Source organism: Panicum virgatum, chromosome 7K (genome assembly GCF_016808335.1).
Source record: "Panicum virgatum strain AP13 chromosome 7K, P.virgatum_v5, whole genome shotgun sequence".
Taxonomy (NCBI): Eukaryota; Viridiplantae; Streptophyta; class Magnoliopsida; order Poales; family Poaceae; genus Panicum; species Panicum virgatum.
In genome coordinates, this window is record NC_053142.1 from 40,119,446 (window position 1) to 40,138,007 (window position 18,562).

General features: G+C 46.7%; 2 protein-coding genes and 1 pseudogene across 2 annotated transcripts; 2 read left to right on the top strand and 1 right to left on the bottom strand.

The window, feature by feature from the left end:
* Nucleotides 1–3: 3 nt before the first annotated feature.
* On the top strand, nucleotides 4–3,335 carry LOC120642388 (probable metal-nicotianamine transporter YSL11). Its single transcript, XM_039918895.1, has 6 exons — nucleotides 4–592; nucleotides 1,028–1,191; nucleotides 1,282–1,379; nucleotides 1,463–1,597; nucleotides 1,802–1,991; nucleotides 2,068–3,335. Exons 1-6 carry the CDS (start codon nucleotides 136–138, stop codon nucleotides 3,172–3,174), a joined length of 2,151 nt encoding a protein of 716 aa, XP_039774829.1. The 5' UTR covers nucleotides 4–135; the 3' UTR covers nucleotides 3,175–3,335.
* A 10,195-nt stretch (nucleotides 3,336–13,530) lies between these two features.
* LOC120642402 lies at nucleotides 13,531–16,129 on the top strand (annotated as a pseudogene).
* Nucleotides 16,084–18,095, bottom strand: LOC120642536 (large ribosomal RNA subunit accumulation protein YCED homolog 2, chloroplastic-like). The gene is made up of 7 exons (XM_039919109.1): nucleotides 17,800–18,095; nucleotides 17,522–17,713; nucleotides 17,279–17,368; nucleotides 17,064–17,150; nucleotides 16,868–16,948; nucleotides 16,683–16,728; nucleotides 16,084–16,587 (listed from the first exon to the last, which is right to left on the bottom strand). The coding sequence occupies exons 1-7, from the start codon at nucleotides 17,974–17,976 to the stop codon at nucleotides 16,499–16,501; spliced, it is 762 nt and encodes a 253-aa protein (XP_039775043.1). The 5' UTR covers nucleotides 17,977–18,095; the 3' UTR covers nucleotides 16,084–16,498.
* Nucleotides 18,096–18,562: the final 467 nt, after the last annotated feature.

Genomic DNA, 18,562 nt, shown 5'->3' on the forward strand with positions numbered 1-18,562 from the left:
GGCTCCCCTCCCCGCCTTGGTTAACAAACCAGGCCACCAGATCGTACCGTCCCGGATTCCCTGGCTCCCAATAAATACGCCGCTCCCAACCAACAAACTACCAAGTCACGATACTCGCGAGTAGAGAGAGTCACCATGGCGACGGACGCCGTGGCCGCCACCGCTCCCGGCGGGTCCGCCGTCCACGACGAGGCCGACGCCATGGAGCTGGGCTCCAACCTGCTCCGCCGCCGCCACGTTAGCGGCGGCGAGGGCGAGGCCAGCGCCGGCAATGCCAAGGAGGAGGCGGTCTCGGTGGAGCAGGCGTTCGCGGACAAGCCCGTGCCGTCGTGGCGGGAGCAGCTGACGGTGCGCGCCTTCGTGGTGGGGGCGCTCCTCTCCGTCCTGTTCAGCGTCATCGTCATGAAGCTCAACCTCACCACGGGGATCATCCCCTCGCTCAACGTCTCCGCCAGCCTCCTCAGCTACTTCCTCGTCCGCCTCTGGACCAAGGCCATCGAGAGCTGCGGCCTGCTCAAGCAGCCCTTCACGCGCCAGGAGAACACCGTCATCCAGACCTGCGTCGTCTCCGCCTACGGCATCGCCTTCAGTGGTAAAAGGCTTAAACCTCCTCCTCAGTGCTTCCGCCATTAGTTTCTCTTTCTGCGCTCTCTTGCTTGCATTATCAGATTTATTTTTTCTTTGAATAAACCATTGTCAGATTTATGAGACCAACGAGTTTGGTGCATCTCCCACACGCTCTCTGTTTATTTTTGTCTTATTCTAGATTAGATCTATGGCATGGTGCCTGGTGGTATTCACTGCATGTATTTATCAGAAAATATTTTTTTCACGAAACAGTCTTCAGATATCGATAAACCTGGTGCATGTTTCAGAAATTAATCGTGGGTGTGGGAAAGACATTGTTCCCTGTGAAAACTTCAGATTTTGCATTGCCTGATGATCCCGACAACTGTTCTTGTTACGTTTAGGACGGCATGATATTAAAACAATTTCGGATTCCTGATTCGCAAATTCCGATTTGCAGGTGGGTTTGGCAGCTATCTGTTTGGTATGAGTGGAACTATTGCTAAACAAGCAACAGAGGCCAATGATGCTCAGAATATCAAGGACCCTCACCTAGGATGGATGATAGGGTTTATGTTTCTCGTCAGTTTTGTTGGCCTGTTCGCTCTGGTTCCTCTGAGAAAGGTACGTGCTTTCCCTTTCCAACTCTAATTCTCAATGTTCAAACAAACTTTCTATGGTTATCAACTAAAAGTCTGAAATAAATGTTTTCAGATTATGATTGTGGATTACAAGCTGACTTACCCTAGTGGAACTGCGACCGCATACCTCATCAACGGATTCCACACGCCCGAGGGTGCCGAGCTTGCAAAGTAAGTGACGACATGAAGTCTGCTAGCCTGTCATTGTAAAAAAATCAGTATGTGTTTATTGATAATATCATCACCTATTTCAGGAAGCAAGTTCGGACGTTGGGCAAGTACTTCTCACTTAGTTTCCTTTGGGCCTTCTTCCAGTGGTTCTATACAGCTGGGGACGATTGCGGATTCAGCTCCTTCCCAACGCTCGGCCTTGAAGCTTACAAAAACAAGTCAGTATCACTACATCCTGGTTTTGAATTCAAATAGTGCTAAATTGACAAAAAAGGGTGGCTCCAAACTTATGTTAGACCACAAAGTTATGACTAATGCATTATTAATCTCTCTGAGCTTAGTAATCTGCTTTTGTTCGAAAAAAAAAACTTTGTAGTCTGCTGTTTATTCGATCTTTATAATAACGCTCTCCTGTTTTCCAGGTTCTATTTTGATTTCTCAGCTACTTATGTTGGTGTTGGAATGATATGCCCATATATCGTAAATGTGTCTCTTCTTCTTGGAGGCATCATCTCGTGGGGAGTAATGTGGCCACTGATCAGCACAAAAAAAGGAAGCTGGTACTCTGACTCTCTTCCAGATAGTAGTCTGCATGGACTAAATGGTTATAAGGTAAATACTTGCCCGTACTAGCATGCAAAGCTTTTCTTTTCACAACTGTCCAGAAACTGATGGCGTAAAACTGCAGGTGTTTATAACCATAGCAGTAATTCTTGGGGATGGACTGTACAACTTCTTGAAGGTATTTATCCGCTCAATATGTGCACTCATATCAGTGTACAGGAATAGAAATGCAAACACGCTTCCTGTGTCCGAGGATGGCACCCCCGTCACTCCCATTGAAGCTGAGTCATTTGATGACAAGCGTCGTGTTGAGCTATTCTTGAAGGATCAAATTCCCAAGACAGTTGCATTTGGAGGCTATGTCGCTCTGGCAGCTATAACCATATGTTGCCTCCCTCTCATCATCCCACAGCTCAAGTGGTACCATATTTTGGCTGCATACATCCTTGCTCCTGTACTGGCCTTCTGCAATGCCTATGGGTGTGGCCTGACAGATTGGTCCCTCGCCAGCACCTATGGCAAGCTCGCTATTTTTATCATTGGTGCATGGGCAGGTGCTTCCCATGGAGGAGTGCTTGTAGGATTAGCTGCATGCGGTGTCATGATGAGCATTGTGGGAACAGCCTCTGATCTGATGCAAGACTTCAAGACCGGGTACCTGACTCTGGCCTCGCCAAGGTCCATGTTCATCAGCCAGGTGATAGGCACTGCCATGGGCTGTGTTATTGCGCCCTGTGTCTTCTGGCTGTTTTACAAGTCCTTCGACATTGGTTCGAGTGGTGGCGCTTATCCAGCACCTTACACCATTATGTACCGCAACATGGCGATCCTTGGCGTGGATGGCCTGTCCTTGCTTCCAAAGAACTGCCTCACACTGTGCTACATTTTCTTCGCCATTTCCTTTGCCATCAATTTGATCAAGGATCAAGTGCCAGCGAAGGTTGCGAAGTTCATCCCCATCCCCATGGCAGCAGCAATTCCTTTCTACCTTGGGCCATACTTCGCGATTGACATGATCTTGGGCAGTGTGATACTCTTCTTTTGGCAGTGGAAGAACAAATCTGAAGCAGAATCGTTCGGACCAGCAGTTGCGTCGGGCTTGATGTGCGGTGATGGGCTGTGGGCGCTGCCCCAGGCTGTTCTGTCTCTTGCCAATGTGAATCCTCCGATTTGCATGAAGTTCTTGTCCAGGTCTGTGAATGCCAAAGTGGACTCCTTCCTTGGGAACTAGCTAGTGATCGTTTGATAGAGTAGAACTACATTTGTTTCGTAGTTGAAGTGGTTAAATAATTCTAGTCATGTAAATTTATTAGTATCATTGTGCAGTTATCGTATTTTTTTATTAGTCAAGCACAATTGGAGAAGCTGTCTGAGTTGTTTAGTGCTGCAGTTGACTGGTTGCTCTCTCTGAAATGAAATTTCCATGGTCAAGATTGTCTCCTGTGAAGCAAGATTGCTGTTTATACTGAACCTTACATTTTGTTGAGATACACATGTGAAGCAAGATTGCAATTTGTTTTTAAATATATATTTAGTTTTTGAGAAAAAATAGAAGTAATTTTGGAAAATCGAAAGTACTAAACATCTGTTGCATGAATTCTGAAATCGCAAAACATCGGTAAGTCAGTGGGACGGTGATAAAAGGTGGCCAGTATGCCTACATTCTACTCTGCTTTCTGTATCTAGTGTATCGTTGGCTGTTGCAGAATTGCTTGTCAGTGTTCGACAATAGATTCTCATTCTTAGTCAGAGCATTTTTTTTGGGCGAACGTAGATCGTCTGGGTTCTGCACGTTGAACCAATGAACCAAACATACGGTTGGCCGAAAACTAACATGAGGAGCGAGCCGATTCAAACCAATTCAGTAAAAGCACCCCAAAATTAGGCCAGCAATGCATCTGGGAAACAGAAATCATGCTTGGAATCTTGACCAAAATTTCCGAGCCCCCATGCATGAATCTTGACCAGAATCTCCCGAATCTCCAACATCTACCCGGCCACCAGATCATATCAAACGCTACCCGGCCCTCCACTGCACAGGAACACGGTCCCCTTTTGCCTTTTAGGATCCAGCAACCTCCACTGCCAACCACGACGCACAGTGTGAGACGGCATGGCGCCGGGCACCGCCACCGCCATCGCTTCCGGCGGCTCAGCCGTCCACGACAACGCCGACGCCCTGGAACAAAGCACCAACAACAGCCAGCTCCGCCGCCGCCACGCTGGCGGCCAACAGGCGGGCGAGGCCGGCGACGGGAGCGCGGGCAAGGAGGAGCCCGCGCCGCCGTCGGTGGAGCAGGCGTTCGTGGTGGGGTCCCTCCTCGCCGTCGTGTTCAACGTCATCCTCATGAAGATCGACCTCGCCACGGGCATCAACCCCTCGCTCAACGTCTGCGCCAGCCTCCTCAGCTACTTACTTCCTCGTCCGCGTCTCGACTCTCGACCAAGCCCATCGAGAGCTGCGGCTTGCTCAGGCAGCCCTTCACTCGCCAGCAGAATACCATGATCCAGAGTTCCAGCCAGACCTGCGTCGTATCCGCCTACGGCATCACCTTCACCGGTAAAACCCCAAACCCCAGCGCTTCCCTCATTATTAGTTTATGTTTACCGTGGGATCACCTTCACCGGTAAAACTAAAACCCCAAACCCCAGCGCTTCCCTCTTGCTCGTTAAATTTCTCAAAATAAAAAAATCTGATGTCTCGTGTACCGTGGAATCTTTAACGCCTAAAATCAGGTACTTGGGGAAAAAGACACCCATTGTTTTAAATCCATGTTTGTTCCTACTTGTGAGAGGAAAGAAAGAAGAATATTAAATTAGACTGAAGAAAAAGCAGAGTAACTAGAAGTGAAAATTTTAAAAATGAAAATCTAAAAGACAAGAAAATCACTTGAAGATATGAGATAGGTTAAAAAATATATAAACAAGACAAATAATCCTACTAGAGTCAACACAAACACCTGAAACAAAGGAATTACTACTTGGTAAAGTGCAGAAATTAAAATACAATTTTCAGAAGATAAAAGAATTGATATCCTGGAAATGTATAATATGAAAATTTAAGGAACCCATCATGAACCCTTTTCTCTTGCATATGTACATGGGAGCCTTAGGAATTTGCAGTCTTCTACAAATGTAACTTCTGAATAAAGTTAAAATATTTGATTGATCGAATAATTCAAATTGGTTTATGGTAGAAGTGGAGATCTTCTGCGTGGATGAAAAGCTGCATAGTTGGTACAGTTTGTCTGCTAAGTATTATAGCAGCATCTGCTTGCATGATGGACTTGGTTCGTCTTCCAATTTTGAGATGATTCCTAAAATTTATTTTGTGGTCCATTTAGCATGGTGAGATACCCATGACAATATAATCATAGCATACATTTGTGATTCACAAATTCTAATCAACAGGTGGATTTAGCAGTTATCTGTTTGGTATGGGTGGAACTATTGCTAAGAAAGTAATAGAGGCCAATGATGCTCAAAATATCAAGGAACCCCACCTCAGATGGATGATAGGGTTTATGTTCTTTGTCAGTTTTGTTAGCCTTTTCTCTCTGGTGCCTCTGAGAAAGGTAGATGCTTCTCTTTCCGACTCTATTCTTCAGAGACATTTTGCAAAAACAAACTTTCTAAGATTATCAATGGGGATGCATGTTTTCAGGTTATGATAGTGGATTACAAACCGACTCACCCAAGTGGCACTGCGACCGCTTATTACCTCATCAATGGATTCCACGCACCTCAGGGTACGTAGCGTGCAGAGGAGGCAAAATGAACTCTTGTCACTTGTGATTATTAAAAATCAAACATTGTTACTAATAAGATCATATTCTGTTTCAGGAAGCAAGTTCGTATGTTGGACAAATACTTCTCACTTAGCTTCCTTTTGGCATTCTTCCAGTGGTTCTACACAGCCAGGAAACACTGTGAATTCGAGCCCTTCCCAACACTTGGCCTTGAAGTATATAAAATTAGGTCAGTATATATGTGTCCTTCAACAACAAGGCAATAAGCAATTCTAATGCCAGAAAGATTTTATCCCAACTTATTTATATAGTGACTATAACGCAGTGATAGACTAATACGTGCAGTATTCATGGGCATCAACTAATCTCTTTGGCTGAGGAGATGTCTGGTGGCTATTCTAGATTTTATGATATTTCTCTCCTGTATGGTCGTACTCCAATTTTTCTCAACTTAGTTGGCATTTTTCAAGTTCTTTTTTGATTTCTCACCTACTTATGTTGGTGTTGGAATGAATGATCTGCTCATATATCGTAAATGTGTCTCTTCTTCTTGGAGGCATATCTCGTGGGGGAGTAATATGGCCATTGATCAGCACAAAGAAAGGAAGTTGGTACCCCGAGACTCCACCAGATAGTATTCTACATGGACTGCAAGGTTACAATGTTGCTGCTAAAGAATATGAAGAAGAAGAATGGGATGCATAAGTTGGTACTTAATAGAGGAAGATACTAGAGATGAGAAGAAAGAGTCTTATCTAAATGAAGAAGAGGAGCCACAAGAGCATGGTGAAGATAAAGATTGAACATCGGCAATTCATAAAGAACTAAGGGCACATGATGGGGATGTTTGGAGATCAAATATATTTGACCTCATGCATGTCGATCCTTCACCGGCTGAAGTTATTTTACCATCATACAAAGAAACGTTGAGAGAGAAAATACCAAGAAGATTGAAGATACAAAAAAGCATCAAGTCATCAGGGAAGCTCCAACTGAAGGTTGAGAAGTACCAGCTGAAGGAAGATCGGATCATGTCACTAGGACAAGAGAAGAAGAAGGCTTGGAGTGGCAAAGCTCACAAGATCCAAGGGCAGTGTCACACTGGCTGCCAGAGAAAAGTATGGAACATTCTAGAAGATTGTGGATAGCGGTGCAAATGGGTGCCCCTTAGGGTATCCACCGCCTCTCTTTAGTTCAAAATTTTATACTAGTTTCTCAAAATGAGTTTCCATTTTGGAAAACTAGTACAAACTTCTGAACTAAAGAAGGGCCGTGGATACCCTTAGGGGCACCTATTTGCACCCCTAATTGTGGAAATCACAAGAAACTAAATTTGCAATGCATGTGGATAGATCATGGCAATGTAAGAAGGTTCTAGAAGAGTGAAGAGCAAGTATGAGTAATAGTTGTCATGCTTCATGGTGAAGTATGTAACTTTTTAGAGAAAAAATATTTGTATAATAGGATAAAGATAGAGAAAACTCTAAAAATGTAAAAAAGTGTATAAGGTGGACACATAACAACACCATATAAGCCATGGAGTCACACTCCTCCCCCAAATAATGCCAAGTAGAAGCCGTTTGAAGATAGCATAGGTAGCCACCATAGAGAGTTGAGTGACATGACATTGGATGGCATAGGTAGAGAGTTGAGTGACATGACATTGGATGGCATGGGTAGAGTGTAGTAGGGTAGCCACATAAAAAGTGTAAGAGTTGTTGTGTTGTACTAAGCTCTAGTGAATAAAAAGTTGAGTCTCCATATAAAGTTGGTCTCTCATATTGGTGCCTAGGTGAAGATACCTTTGGTATAGTGTAGGTATAGATTCCACGGAAGAAGTGATATCACACTACTTTGGTATCACTTTTCGAAAGTCGGTGTCAAGGAGCACCGATTTCTCAACAACCAGAAAATCCCAAATAATACATAAACAATACAAATTTGGTTGGGAGAGAAACAAAAAGACACCAACCACTTGTTAAAAGCCAAGAAATATCGTTTAGCAATCATTTTCATATTAATATTCTAGATATCATGTGTCCAACCGATCTGTACTTCCAGTCATATAGGAAAACACACCAAGACTTCAGCTCTTTCAGATGAATGGCAGGCACGAGCGGCCACAATGATCAAGTAGCCACAACTCTAACACTCACAACAGTTCCAACTTGTGTTGCTATATGTGTAACTTGAGAACATTTGCAATGTTTCAGAGCATCTTCTTCCAAAATGACCTTTCCTTCTGCAGGCATACAAATAAAAGGGTCAAGAGATTGTGAGGGAATTGGACATGCTATATCTAAAGAACATAATATAAATATCGTGGATGAACCAGCCGACCTTTGCTTTGTGTAAGGTTGCTGATCAAATCTTCAAAGCTCTCCTCCGGACAAGCTACAACTTCTGCGACCTCCAACTGAAACTATTACAAAATAAGGGTCGAGCTGGATTACTGCATGATCTAGAAACCATTATAATGATTGCATTAGTGTGTTTAAATAGAAACAAATATGCACATGATCAGGCAAATCACCTAAACTCTTGAACGAGCAGAGCCATGGCCCCACCCCCTCTGCTCCACTTCCACCATTGCCGTTGCTGCCATCGTCGTTGCCACCACCCCAGTGGTGCCAGAGATACACTGCCCCTCCCACTACAATAATGATGACAATTAATGATGTCGATGATAATCCAACTACAACTCCAATTGTAGTGGGAAGTAGTATTCTCTCTGGCATGAGCCAGAGCCACACCCACAACCATCCAATCCTTTTGGAGTGATTCAATCTTCTTGCGCAACTTATGGATTCATTCGTCTTTCAAGACTCATGGGATAGTTCCTCTCCATCCTTATTGCTTCAACCATCAATGACCACGTTGTCTAGCAATGGCAAATGATACAGGTCGCCCTCTTCATCCTTCACTTCCTCTGTGCGCGGTTCGTAGGAGCAATTGTCGTGAAGGATGTTAAGGATGACTTTGTCAATGTCCTCCTTCACATACTCATTGGCATCCTCCATTGTCTTGTTGCTGCTGAATATGTCTACACAATGATCATTGCGGCCATCGCATCTTCCTAATCCTCTTACTTGGTGTCATTGAGCAAATACTTGAGAACCTACTGAGTGATCTCCTTCGCCAACTCCTCTACGAACTCAACCGCAACCTCTTTGTTGGTTGCTCTAGCCAACTCTTTTGCCACCTCCATGGCGACCTCCTTGACCTGCTCGGCAAAGCTACAATCAATCAAAAAATGAAGTCGGGATTAAGAATTGTTGATGCACAAAAATAAAAATGAGCAGTACTCGAGGAACACGATGAGTGTTTAGCGAAACATTTGAGTGCGGCGGCGAGTTCACTGCGGCACCGCGCGCATGGCAGAGGTGCGGGGGCGTAGCACAAAGGGTGCTCTGACCTCAAAGCGCGAATGACCACCGCAGCGCTCATCGTGTGTTCGCTTTCATCCCCCACCCCCCACCCCGCCCACCCACCCCGGCCTACTCCTTCAACCACGCTATGGCGCTCCGTGCTCAAATTGTTCCGCCAGAATCACATATTCAGCTCCATGAACACCCTCCTCCTCCTTGAACTCGCCATCCTCCTCCTTGAACTCGCTTCACTTCTCTCTCTCTCTCTCTCTCTCTCTCTCTCTCTCTCTCTCTCTCTCACACACACACACACACACACACACACACACACACACGAGGCTAGTCCAACCACGGAAGGCACGACAAGCTTTCTAGGCTCGAATTGCTGCAATGAGCTCGAGACAACGCAATTGAAAAGGGGCGAAGGGGGAGCGGGGATCGGAGGGAGGGAGGCCTCGGATAGCCACGATGAGCTCGGGACGACACAGATTGAAAGGGGGAGAGGGAGAGAGGGAGATGGAGATCGGCAGCATGGCATCACGGCGGCGGAGGAGGACGACAAGTCCACGAGGCATGGAGGAGGGAGACAAGGACGACGAGGTGGTGAAGTGGTGATTGAGGAGGAGGGGCAGCAGCAACTGCCTCTCTTTATAAATACCAGCCAGCCCGGGAGCATTGGTATTTGGCATAGACACGGTTCAAAATCGAAATGGGATGGTTGAGGCGGGCTGGGCTTGGGCCACGCAGCAGTCGATCGCCCGGCTCTCTGATGCATGAGCGCGTCGTCGGGCTGCACCTGAACGCTTCGATCGGTGATCATAAATCTATTTACAGGAGTCATGTGGGCACACTAATGACTGATCAAGTGCTCCATGACCAGCTTTCTTTGGGGCTTCTTCCCGTGGTTCTACAAGGTCATGAAGGGCTGTAGATTCAGGCAGTTCTCTGTACTAGGTCTGACAGCCTACAGAACTGGTATCTGAACATAACACATTCCTGTTCTCCTTATTTTCTTTTTGAAATAGTTCCTTTTTTATTCACTTCAAATGCCGAATGAAACTACCTCACTGTCTTCGTGGTGTTAGGTTTTACTTCAATTTCTCCATGACCTACATCGGTGCAGCCGTGTAGGAATGATCTTCCCGCACATTGTGAACATCTCAGTCCTGGTCAGAGCAATCGTGGATGCAAGAGGTGGAGCCAAAACGGGTCCGGAGATTCGCCACCCGGCCACCCTTCATCCGCACCCGTGCCAGTCGCCAGGCAAGCAGGCATCGCCGCTGCGGTGAGGCGGGCGGCGCCCGCCTGGGCGCCTAGCCGTCACGTGTGTGGTGGGCTGCTTTTTCATTGGACCTTACAAATGGCAGAAACAGAGGCCCAACCAATCATATTGGAGGCCTTGTGGGTTTAGATCTTGTTGCAGTCGCACAATGCTGGGCTTTGTTTGGTCCGATTGAAAACGGATCCCCAGTCTGCAGCAAACGATCTTTTCCTTTTTTTTTAGATAATGGAAATAGTACCCGGCTTTGACCTCGAGAGGCTACAGCCAAAACAAAGTTTGCAGCCCGAAAGACTGCAATCACTCACACATGACTAAGCAAGAATTTTGCAGCCAGCCAACAGTTTGCTGAAAACACTTATTAAGAGCAAATCCTATTACTAAATTTCCAACCATGGTTGGAAAAGATCTGCATGACCAGAACCTCCATGGTTCGACACGCCTCCTGTAGCTCCTCCTTGTCTTCATCACACCTTTGTAGCAGAGCCCATAGCCTGAGCCAGTGTGTGCCCCGATAAAGTACTTGCATATAAGTTTTAGATGGTGATCTGTTAAACACTATGTCATTCCTACTAAGCCAGATAGCCCAACATAAAGCAGATGCTCCTGTTAGCAGTTTTAGTTTTAACTTGGTTCCCACACTTCTAAGCCAATTACCAAATAAATGAGTAATACTTTGAGGTGGACTTAAATCAAAGGTATAGTGTACAACTCGCCACAGGAATTTGGCCACATGACAGTCAAAAAAGAGGTGTTGAATAGTTTCATCACTAGAGCAAAAGCAGCACAGTTTGTTACCATTCCAGATCCTTCTTATTAAATTATCTTTAGGAAGGATAACACCTCTTTTTAGGTACCACATAAAAATTTTAATCTTCAGGGACATCTTTAATTTCCACAGATGTTTGTCAAACTGTACATTACTATTGCTAATAAGTGCATTATACATTGAGCTAACGGTGAACGTACTGGCTTGAGTCAGATTCCAACGAAAAGCATCGGCATTATTATTTAACTGAACATGACTAATGCGAGCAACCAAATCATGCCATAAATATAGATTGTGACCTATCAACGTTCGTCTAAAGGACACGTTAAGAGGTACTCGATCGAAGACTGATGCTACCGTTGCATGTTTTTTCCGCACAATATTAAAAAGAGAAGGGTATTGCTGTCTAAGTGTATGACTGCCTATCCATTTATCTTCCCAAAAACGTATTTGATTGCCATCATTTAACTGAAATGACCCAAAAGTCAGGAAGGAATCTTTTACTTTCATGAGACCAGCCCAAAATTGAGAGTCCCTGGTTTCTTTTGAACTTGAGCAATAGTCTCGTTCTTTAAGTACTTCTTTCTTAATAAGCTCTGCCAAATACCCTCCTCATTAATGAGTTTAAACAACCATTTACTCAACAAGCATCAGTTTTGTATATCGAGGTTCTTAATGCCTAACCCCCCCGACTTCTTTAGGTTGACATAAGATATTCCATTTGGCTAATCTGTATTTCTTTTTATGTTCTTCTGATTGCCAAAAGAATCTTGACCGATAATAGTCTAGTCTTTCAAGTACCTGTTTCGGTACTTCGAAAAAGGATAACATAAACATCGCTAGGCTAGTTAAGACTGAATTTATCAGAACCAAACGTCCACCGATCGACATATGTTTTCCTTTCCAACTACTAAGTTTTTTCTCAAACTTTTCCTCCACGATCTGCCAATCTGCATTCCTTAGCTTCCTAAAATGCATTGGTATGCCAAGGTATCTAAAAGGATACATCCCAGATTGACAACCAAACAATTGCGAGTAATGGTGTTCCATCTCCTTAGCTTGTCTGAAACAAAAAATTTCGCTCTTGTGAAAGTTGATTTTAAGCCCAGATAATTGCTCAAAAGCACATAATATCATTTTCATATTAGTAGCTTTTTTCAATATCATGGTCCATAAACAGAATGGTGTCGTCAGCATACTGCAAAATAGACAAGCCACCATCTACGAGATGAGGAACAATCCCATTAACCAGACCCTCTTCCTTGGCTCGATTTATTAATATTGCTAACATATCTGCAACAATATTAAACAAAATAGGTGATAGCGGATCTCCTTGTCTCAAATCTTTCGAAGTTTGAAAATTTTGTCCTATCTGATCATTAATTTTTATGCCCACATGACCCCTTTGAATGAAAGTTTCAATCCATTCACACCATTTTTGTGAGAAACCTTTCATTCGCAACGCTTGTTGGACGAAACTCCACTTTACTTTGTCATATGCTTTCTCAAAATTTATTTTAAAGATGACTGCACTCTTTTTTTTCCTATGTAGTTCATGAATGGTCTCATGTAAAACGACGACCCCCTCCATGATATTCCTACCAGGAAGGAATGCCGTCTGTGTAGGACTAATAACTTTCTGTGCCACCAGCGAGATCCTATTAGTGGCCATTTTGGTGAAAATCTTGAAGCTTACATTAAGCAAACATATGGGTTTGTACTGTTGGATTCTAATGACGTCTTTACACTTTGGTAATAAAATATTTGTTCCAAAGTTGAGGCTATAAAGAGGTAGCTCCTGTTTATGAAACGATCTTTTCCTATCTCAAAAAAAAGAAGAAGCAAACGATCTTTTCAAAAAAAAAAAAGTCTGCAGCAAACGAAAAATCGCGAGCTCGCTGTAATCCTCGCCCTGGCGTCTCGGTTCCTCAGCTGCTTTGTTGGTTGCTCCTTGCGAGACCAAGAGCAGCAGCATTTTGTCCTCACGCAGCCATGGTTCGCTTTTCACGATGCCATAGCTCGCCGAAACTACTGGCTGCTACGGCCGGCTAATAATTCTCAAATCATCAGGCTTCAGCTGACAGAAAGATCATCAGCTCATAAGTTTCGAATCGTAGCTTGGTGGTAATCGCGAAGCCATGGCATCCGCCTACGAGCCGGCGCGAGGTGACGCCGCCTGTGCGGGCGGCGACGTGGACCTGAGCGAGGTGAGGCAGAGGAGCAGCAAGCCTTGGAAGAGGCCGCGGAGGCGGGCGACGGCGACGAGGGGAAGAGCGCCGCCGCGGCGGGCGGCGGCTGGGAGGTCACGGACTCCATCGAGCGGGTGTTCGAGTCGGAGCCCGTGCCGTCGTGGCGGGAGCAGGTGACGCCTCGGGCCCTGGCGGTGAGCCTCCTCCTGGCCGTCGTGTTCAGCCTCATCGTCATGAAGCTCAGCCTCACCACGGGCATCATCCCCTCGCTCAACGTCTCCGCCGGCCTGCTCGGCTTCTTCTTCCTCCGCGTATGGACGGCGCCCGCCAAGAACCCCCGGCGGCCCTTCACGCGCCAGGAGAACACCGTCGTCCAGACCTGCGTCGTCGCCGCCTACGGCATCGCCTTCAGCGGTAGCGATACGCCGCCAGCTTTGCTCTGCTGTTCGAAGCTTGAAATTTGGCTTTGACTGTTCCGCCATTGCTATGCTTGGGATCAGGTGGATTTGGGAGCTACCTGTTTGGCATGAGCGAGACGATCGCCGCCCAGGCAGCTGAAGCAAACAGTGCGGACAACGTCAAGGAACCCAGGCTGGGTTGGATGATAGGGTTCCTCTTCCTTGTCAGCTTCATCGGTCTCTTCGCTCTCGTTCCCCTGAGAAAGGTGACTATGAATCCATCCAGCTGACGGCTTGCCGAAACAAATATTTCCTGATCACAATTTTTGCTTCAGGTGATGATCGTTGACTACAAGCTCACGTACCCGAGCGGCACCGCGACTGCTCACCTGATCAACGGTTTCCACACACCCAGACGGCTCTGAACGCGCCAAGTAAGTAGTACTGCTAGTACGGCGACATGTTGCAGCCATCACCAGCTTCCATCCGTGATCACAAATCTATTACAGGAGCCAAGTGGCCACACTCATCAAGTGCTCCGTGGCCAGCTTCCTTTGGGGCTTCTTCCAGTGGTTCTACACGGCCAGGGAGGGCTGCGGGTTCGGCCAGTTCCCTGCACTAGGCCTGACAGCCTATCAGAACAGGTATCTGAACATTCACAGCAACCTACCCCTGTCTTCAGTTTCTTAACGTTCTGTTGTCAGTTGTCACATGGAACAGCTTCACTATCTTCGTGTCGTCAGGTTTTACTTCGATTTCTCGACGACCTACATCGGTGCAGGAATGATCTGCCCGCACATTGTGAACATCTCAGTCCTGCTCGGAGGAATCCTGTCGTGGGGAGTCATGTGGCCTCTAATAGCCGAGAAAAGAGGGAGCTGGTTTAGTGCGGAACTTTCAGACAGTTCACTTGAAGGAATGCAAGGCTATCGGGTATGTACTTCGGTGCCTGCAATTGAGATTTTATTATCTTCTGTTCAATATATCTGATTCCTGTTCACGTTAAAAAGGTGATATTTGAATCTGATTTAAGCCAGGCTATCTGAACTGTTGCAGGTGTTCATTGCCATTGCCATCATACTAGGAGATGGCCTCTACAAGTTCGCCATGGTGCTCCTGCGCAGTGTCGCCGCGATAGCAGAGTCAACCGAGAAGAAGAAATACTTCGGTGCCCTCCCCGTGAACAGCGACGAGCCAACGACACAACAATTTCCGGCAACGGCGCCGCCCCCGCGACGCCACCCTTGTTCGATGACGCTCGCAGGACCGAGTTCTTCCTCAAGGACCAGATCCCGACGCCGGTCGCGATCGGCGGCTACGTCGCCATCGCCGCCATCTCCATCACCGCCGTGCCTCACCTCATCTTCCCGCAGCTCAAGTGGCACCACGTCCTGGCGGTCTACCTGATGGCGCCCGTGCTGGCCTTCTGCAACGCCTACGGGATGGGCCTCATGGACTGGTCCCTCGCGTAGTCGCGTCCACCTACGGCAAGCTCGCCATCTTCGTCTTCGGCGCGTGGGCCGGCGAGTCCCACAGCGGCGTGCTGGTGGGGCTCGCCGAGCTCGCCGCGTGCGGCATCATGATGAACATCGTGTCCACCGCGGCGGACCTGATGCAGGATTTCAAGACCGGCTACATGACGCTGGCCTCGCCGCGGTCCATGTTCGTCAGCCAGGTGATCGGCACCGCCATGGGCTGCGTCGTCGGGCCCAGCGTCTTCTGGCTCTTCTACCGCGCGTTCGACGGCGTCGGCACGCCGAAGAGCGCGTACCCGGCGCCCTACGCGCTCATCTACCGCAACATGGCCATCCTCGGCGTCGACGGCTTCTCCAAGCTCCCGAGGCACTGCCTCACGCTCTGCTGCGTCTTCTTCGCCGGCGCCATCGTCCTCAACGTGGCCAAGGACCTGGCGCCGAGGAAAGTGGCGAGGCTCATACCGCTCCCTATGGCGATGGCGATCCCGTTCTACATCGGCTCGTACTTCACCATCGACATGTTCCTGGGGAGCGTGATACTGTTCGCGTGGGAATGGGTGGACAAGGCCCAGGCCGACGCGTTTAGCTATGCCGTCGCGTCCGGCTTGATCTGCGGCGACGGAGTATGGACTCTGCCGCAGGCAGTGCTGTCGCTTTTCAACGTGAAGCCGCCGATCTGCATGAAGTTTCTGTCGAGAGGTGTCAATTACAAAGTGGACGGCTTCATCGGAACATTGTCTTAGAAACCCGGGGAAGCAGCCACCTTTCCACCACACACACACACACTCTGCTCTGAATTGAGTGTCATACTCTGATTACGATTGAAACTGTTATACTACCTTGCATTGAGCACCATACTCTAGTTAAGGCTGAAAATGTTATATCCTGCACTGTGAAAACTGCAAATGAACAATTGTTATGGTGAGCCACTTAGCTGGAAACAATACTGAATAGTACATGATTGTGCCAACAAGTATTGGGTTCAACAAAAACTTGTTGAATTCATTTATTCTCCGAACTGACTAAAGAAAACTGTGTTACCCTGTATTTGAGTTCTGAAGCCTGAACATGACCAGTCAATGGCCAATCAAGCCCATTGATATTTATTCTTTACATTACAAATGGCTATCTAAGATTCACGTATATACCATTCAGATCAGATAGCCAGTAGGTTACAACCATCAATCTATCTGATTGAGACAGGTGGTCATAACTTTCAACTTGCATATCAGCATCATTTTGGCAGTAGTATCTGGCATATCGAATGCACTCTATGTAGCATTGCACGATGAAGCTCCATCTGTAATTCAATGATGCACAGTACTAATTCAGTTAGACGCTTTATCCAGGGTTTTCTTTAGATCAAGAAGTTTTGACCATCTTTGACTGGAACTCTTCTTCCTCCGGTTACTACCATCTGTGATTTTTAAAGATATACAATTATGACAAAGATCTCTACATTATCTGCATCACCAACTGAAATAAGTGCAGTAAATTTGAACAGGCACTTACATTGCCATACGACTGTAGACTTTTCACAGGTCTCTGAACAAGAACTCTGCATATAATGTAAATATACTAATCAGCAACATATATAGAAGGTAGCCTCATTCCAAAAAGTAAAGGAGTAGTATAGCAGTAGTGAACACTAATCAACATGGCATGCTGTAGCATGTAATTAGGGCAATTGTTTTCACCTTAGCTGATGCCGTTAATCGTACAGTCTCTTGGATTACCGAGTCAAGATCAACTTCCTCTCCTGGTCTCACATAGATGACCTGTTAGAGGTGGAAAGAAGCTGTAATAATATCGCCTCACACTGATGTGTGAATGCAGGTTCAGAAGTTGGGTAACATTGTATGTATCTGAGTAGTGCTACTTCAGAACTCATACCGACGGATCGCTGTCACCGAGATATGGCAGCCCGCTCTGATCTCTCCTTGATGAAGACAGAACTGTGAGATTGAATTTCTCATCGATCTGTGGAGTGCAGATTAGTGTCATCATGTCAGTGGTTCTGTTGACGTGATCCAATGCTGAACTGGCCTAAATGTAACATTTTAAATCGTATCATAAAACGGAGAGGATTTCAAGTGACAGTACAGTACGTTTGTACAGTAGGGAGAGGAGCAGGAGTCGCATATTTTTCTGAACGATGTGAGGACTCGCCCTTTTATTGACATCCCAAACTGAGTATGCTGAAATCAGGCAACACAAATACAGTATCAGTTCATCATCTGAATACTACTCGATCTCCCTGACGGCCTCATATCATGTTCTTCAGGCGCAGACACCGCAGGCTTCAGGTGAGAAACAGCACTCATGGCGCAACCGTAAGCCGAGGCGATTACCTGCTGAACTAGAAGGTGCACGAGCACATCGGCGTCCCTCTGCCCGTCCTCGATAAGATCGTCCAGGTGCAGCTGCCGCATCGTCAGGTCGAAGTCGCCGCTCCACTGATCCCCTCCGCCGCGCGCCGTTCCGACCGAGACCAGGCTCTGCCGCGCGCCGCCGGTTCCCTTCCGGCGGCTCCTCCGGACGCTCTGGGTCGAGACAAGCAGCACGGCACGGGATGAGCTGGCGCGGATCACCCGGACAAACTGCCGTGGATGAACGCTACGCTATGCACCTGTGTGACTTGCACTTTCCTCAATGGCTCCGTCGGGTAGGCGTCGTCTTCGGACGGAAGCTGCGCGCACACGGCGAGGGTTCGGCGCCGGGCGCCGCGGCGGCGTCGGCTGCCTGGGAGCGGCGTCGAGACAGGATTCGGCAGCAGCCTCAGCGCGTGGTTGCAAGCTCGCGCCATGATTTCGGGCTTCGCAGGGCAGCAGAGCTTGGTCCAGGCTGCACGGGCGCTCAAGTCCCGAAGCTCAAGATACTACTGTTACCTTATCAGCTTATCGTTTGCTCCACCGTGGCGACGTGACATGTGGCGCTGGTTCTTCTTTGCTGGGTTTAAATCACACGGCGTGACGCCCTATGTTTGAATAAATTACATGTATGCCCTCCATTTTGTAAGAGCATGATACACAGCGTAATAATAGCATGATGAATTCCCTCAAAAGTGAGAAAAGTGAGAAATGAGAGAGCGCCCTACAGAAAAATCACTTACAATTGCCGAAAAACATCTTATCTATGGCAGCCATTAATTGTCCTCTTGTAATTCTTTTGTACTTATAAATTGTATTCTTGCCTCTGCTGTAGAGCACAATTCTAAATTTACCCTTACTTTTTTAAATTTGTAATTTTACCTTTATATTCACAAGTCAATGCAATTTTGCTCCTAGTCAACAGTCAAAATAGGGGCAAAGTCGTGTTGAGTAGGGGCAACATCATGTTTATTTGTGAACAGTAAGAGCAAAATTATAAAGTCAAGGAAAATGAGGATGTAT

Coding starts and splice junctions, on each gene's coding strand:
- LOC120642388 (XM_039918895.1), top strand. CDS start 136: ATGGCGACGGACGCCGTGGCCGCCACCGCTCCCGGCGGGTCCGCCGTC. Junction 1,192..1,281: donor CTCTGGTTCCTCTGAGAAAG/GTACGTGCTTTC, acceptor AAATGTTTTCAG/ATTATGATTGTGGATTACAA. Junction 1,380..1,462: donor GAGGGTGCCGAGCTTGCAAA/GTAAGTGACGAC, acceptor CACCTATTTCAG/GAAGCAAGTTCGGACGTTGG.
- LOC120642536 (XM_039919109.1), bottom strand. CDS start 17,976: ATGGCGCGAGCTTGCAACCACGCGCTGAGGCTGCTGCCGAATCCTGTC. Junction 17,714..17,799: donor GGAAAGTGCAAGTCACACAG/GTGCATAGCGTA, acceptor GTCTCGACCCAG/AGCGTCCGGAGGAGCCGCCG. Junction 17,151..17,278: donor CCTCTCCCTACTGTACAAAC/GTACTGTACTGT, acceptor TGCACTCCACAG/ATCGATGAGAAATTCAATCT.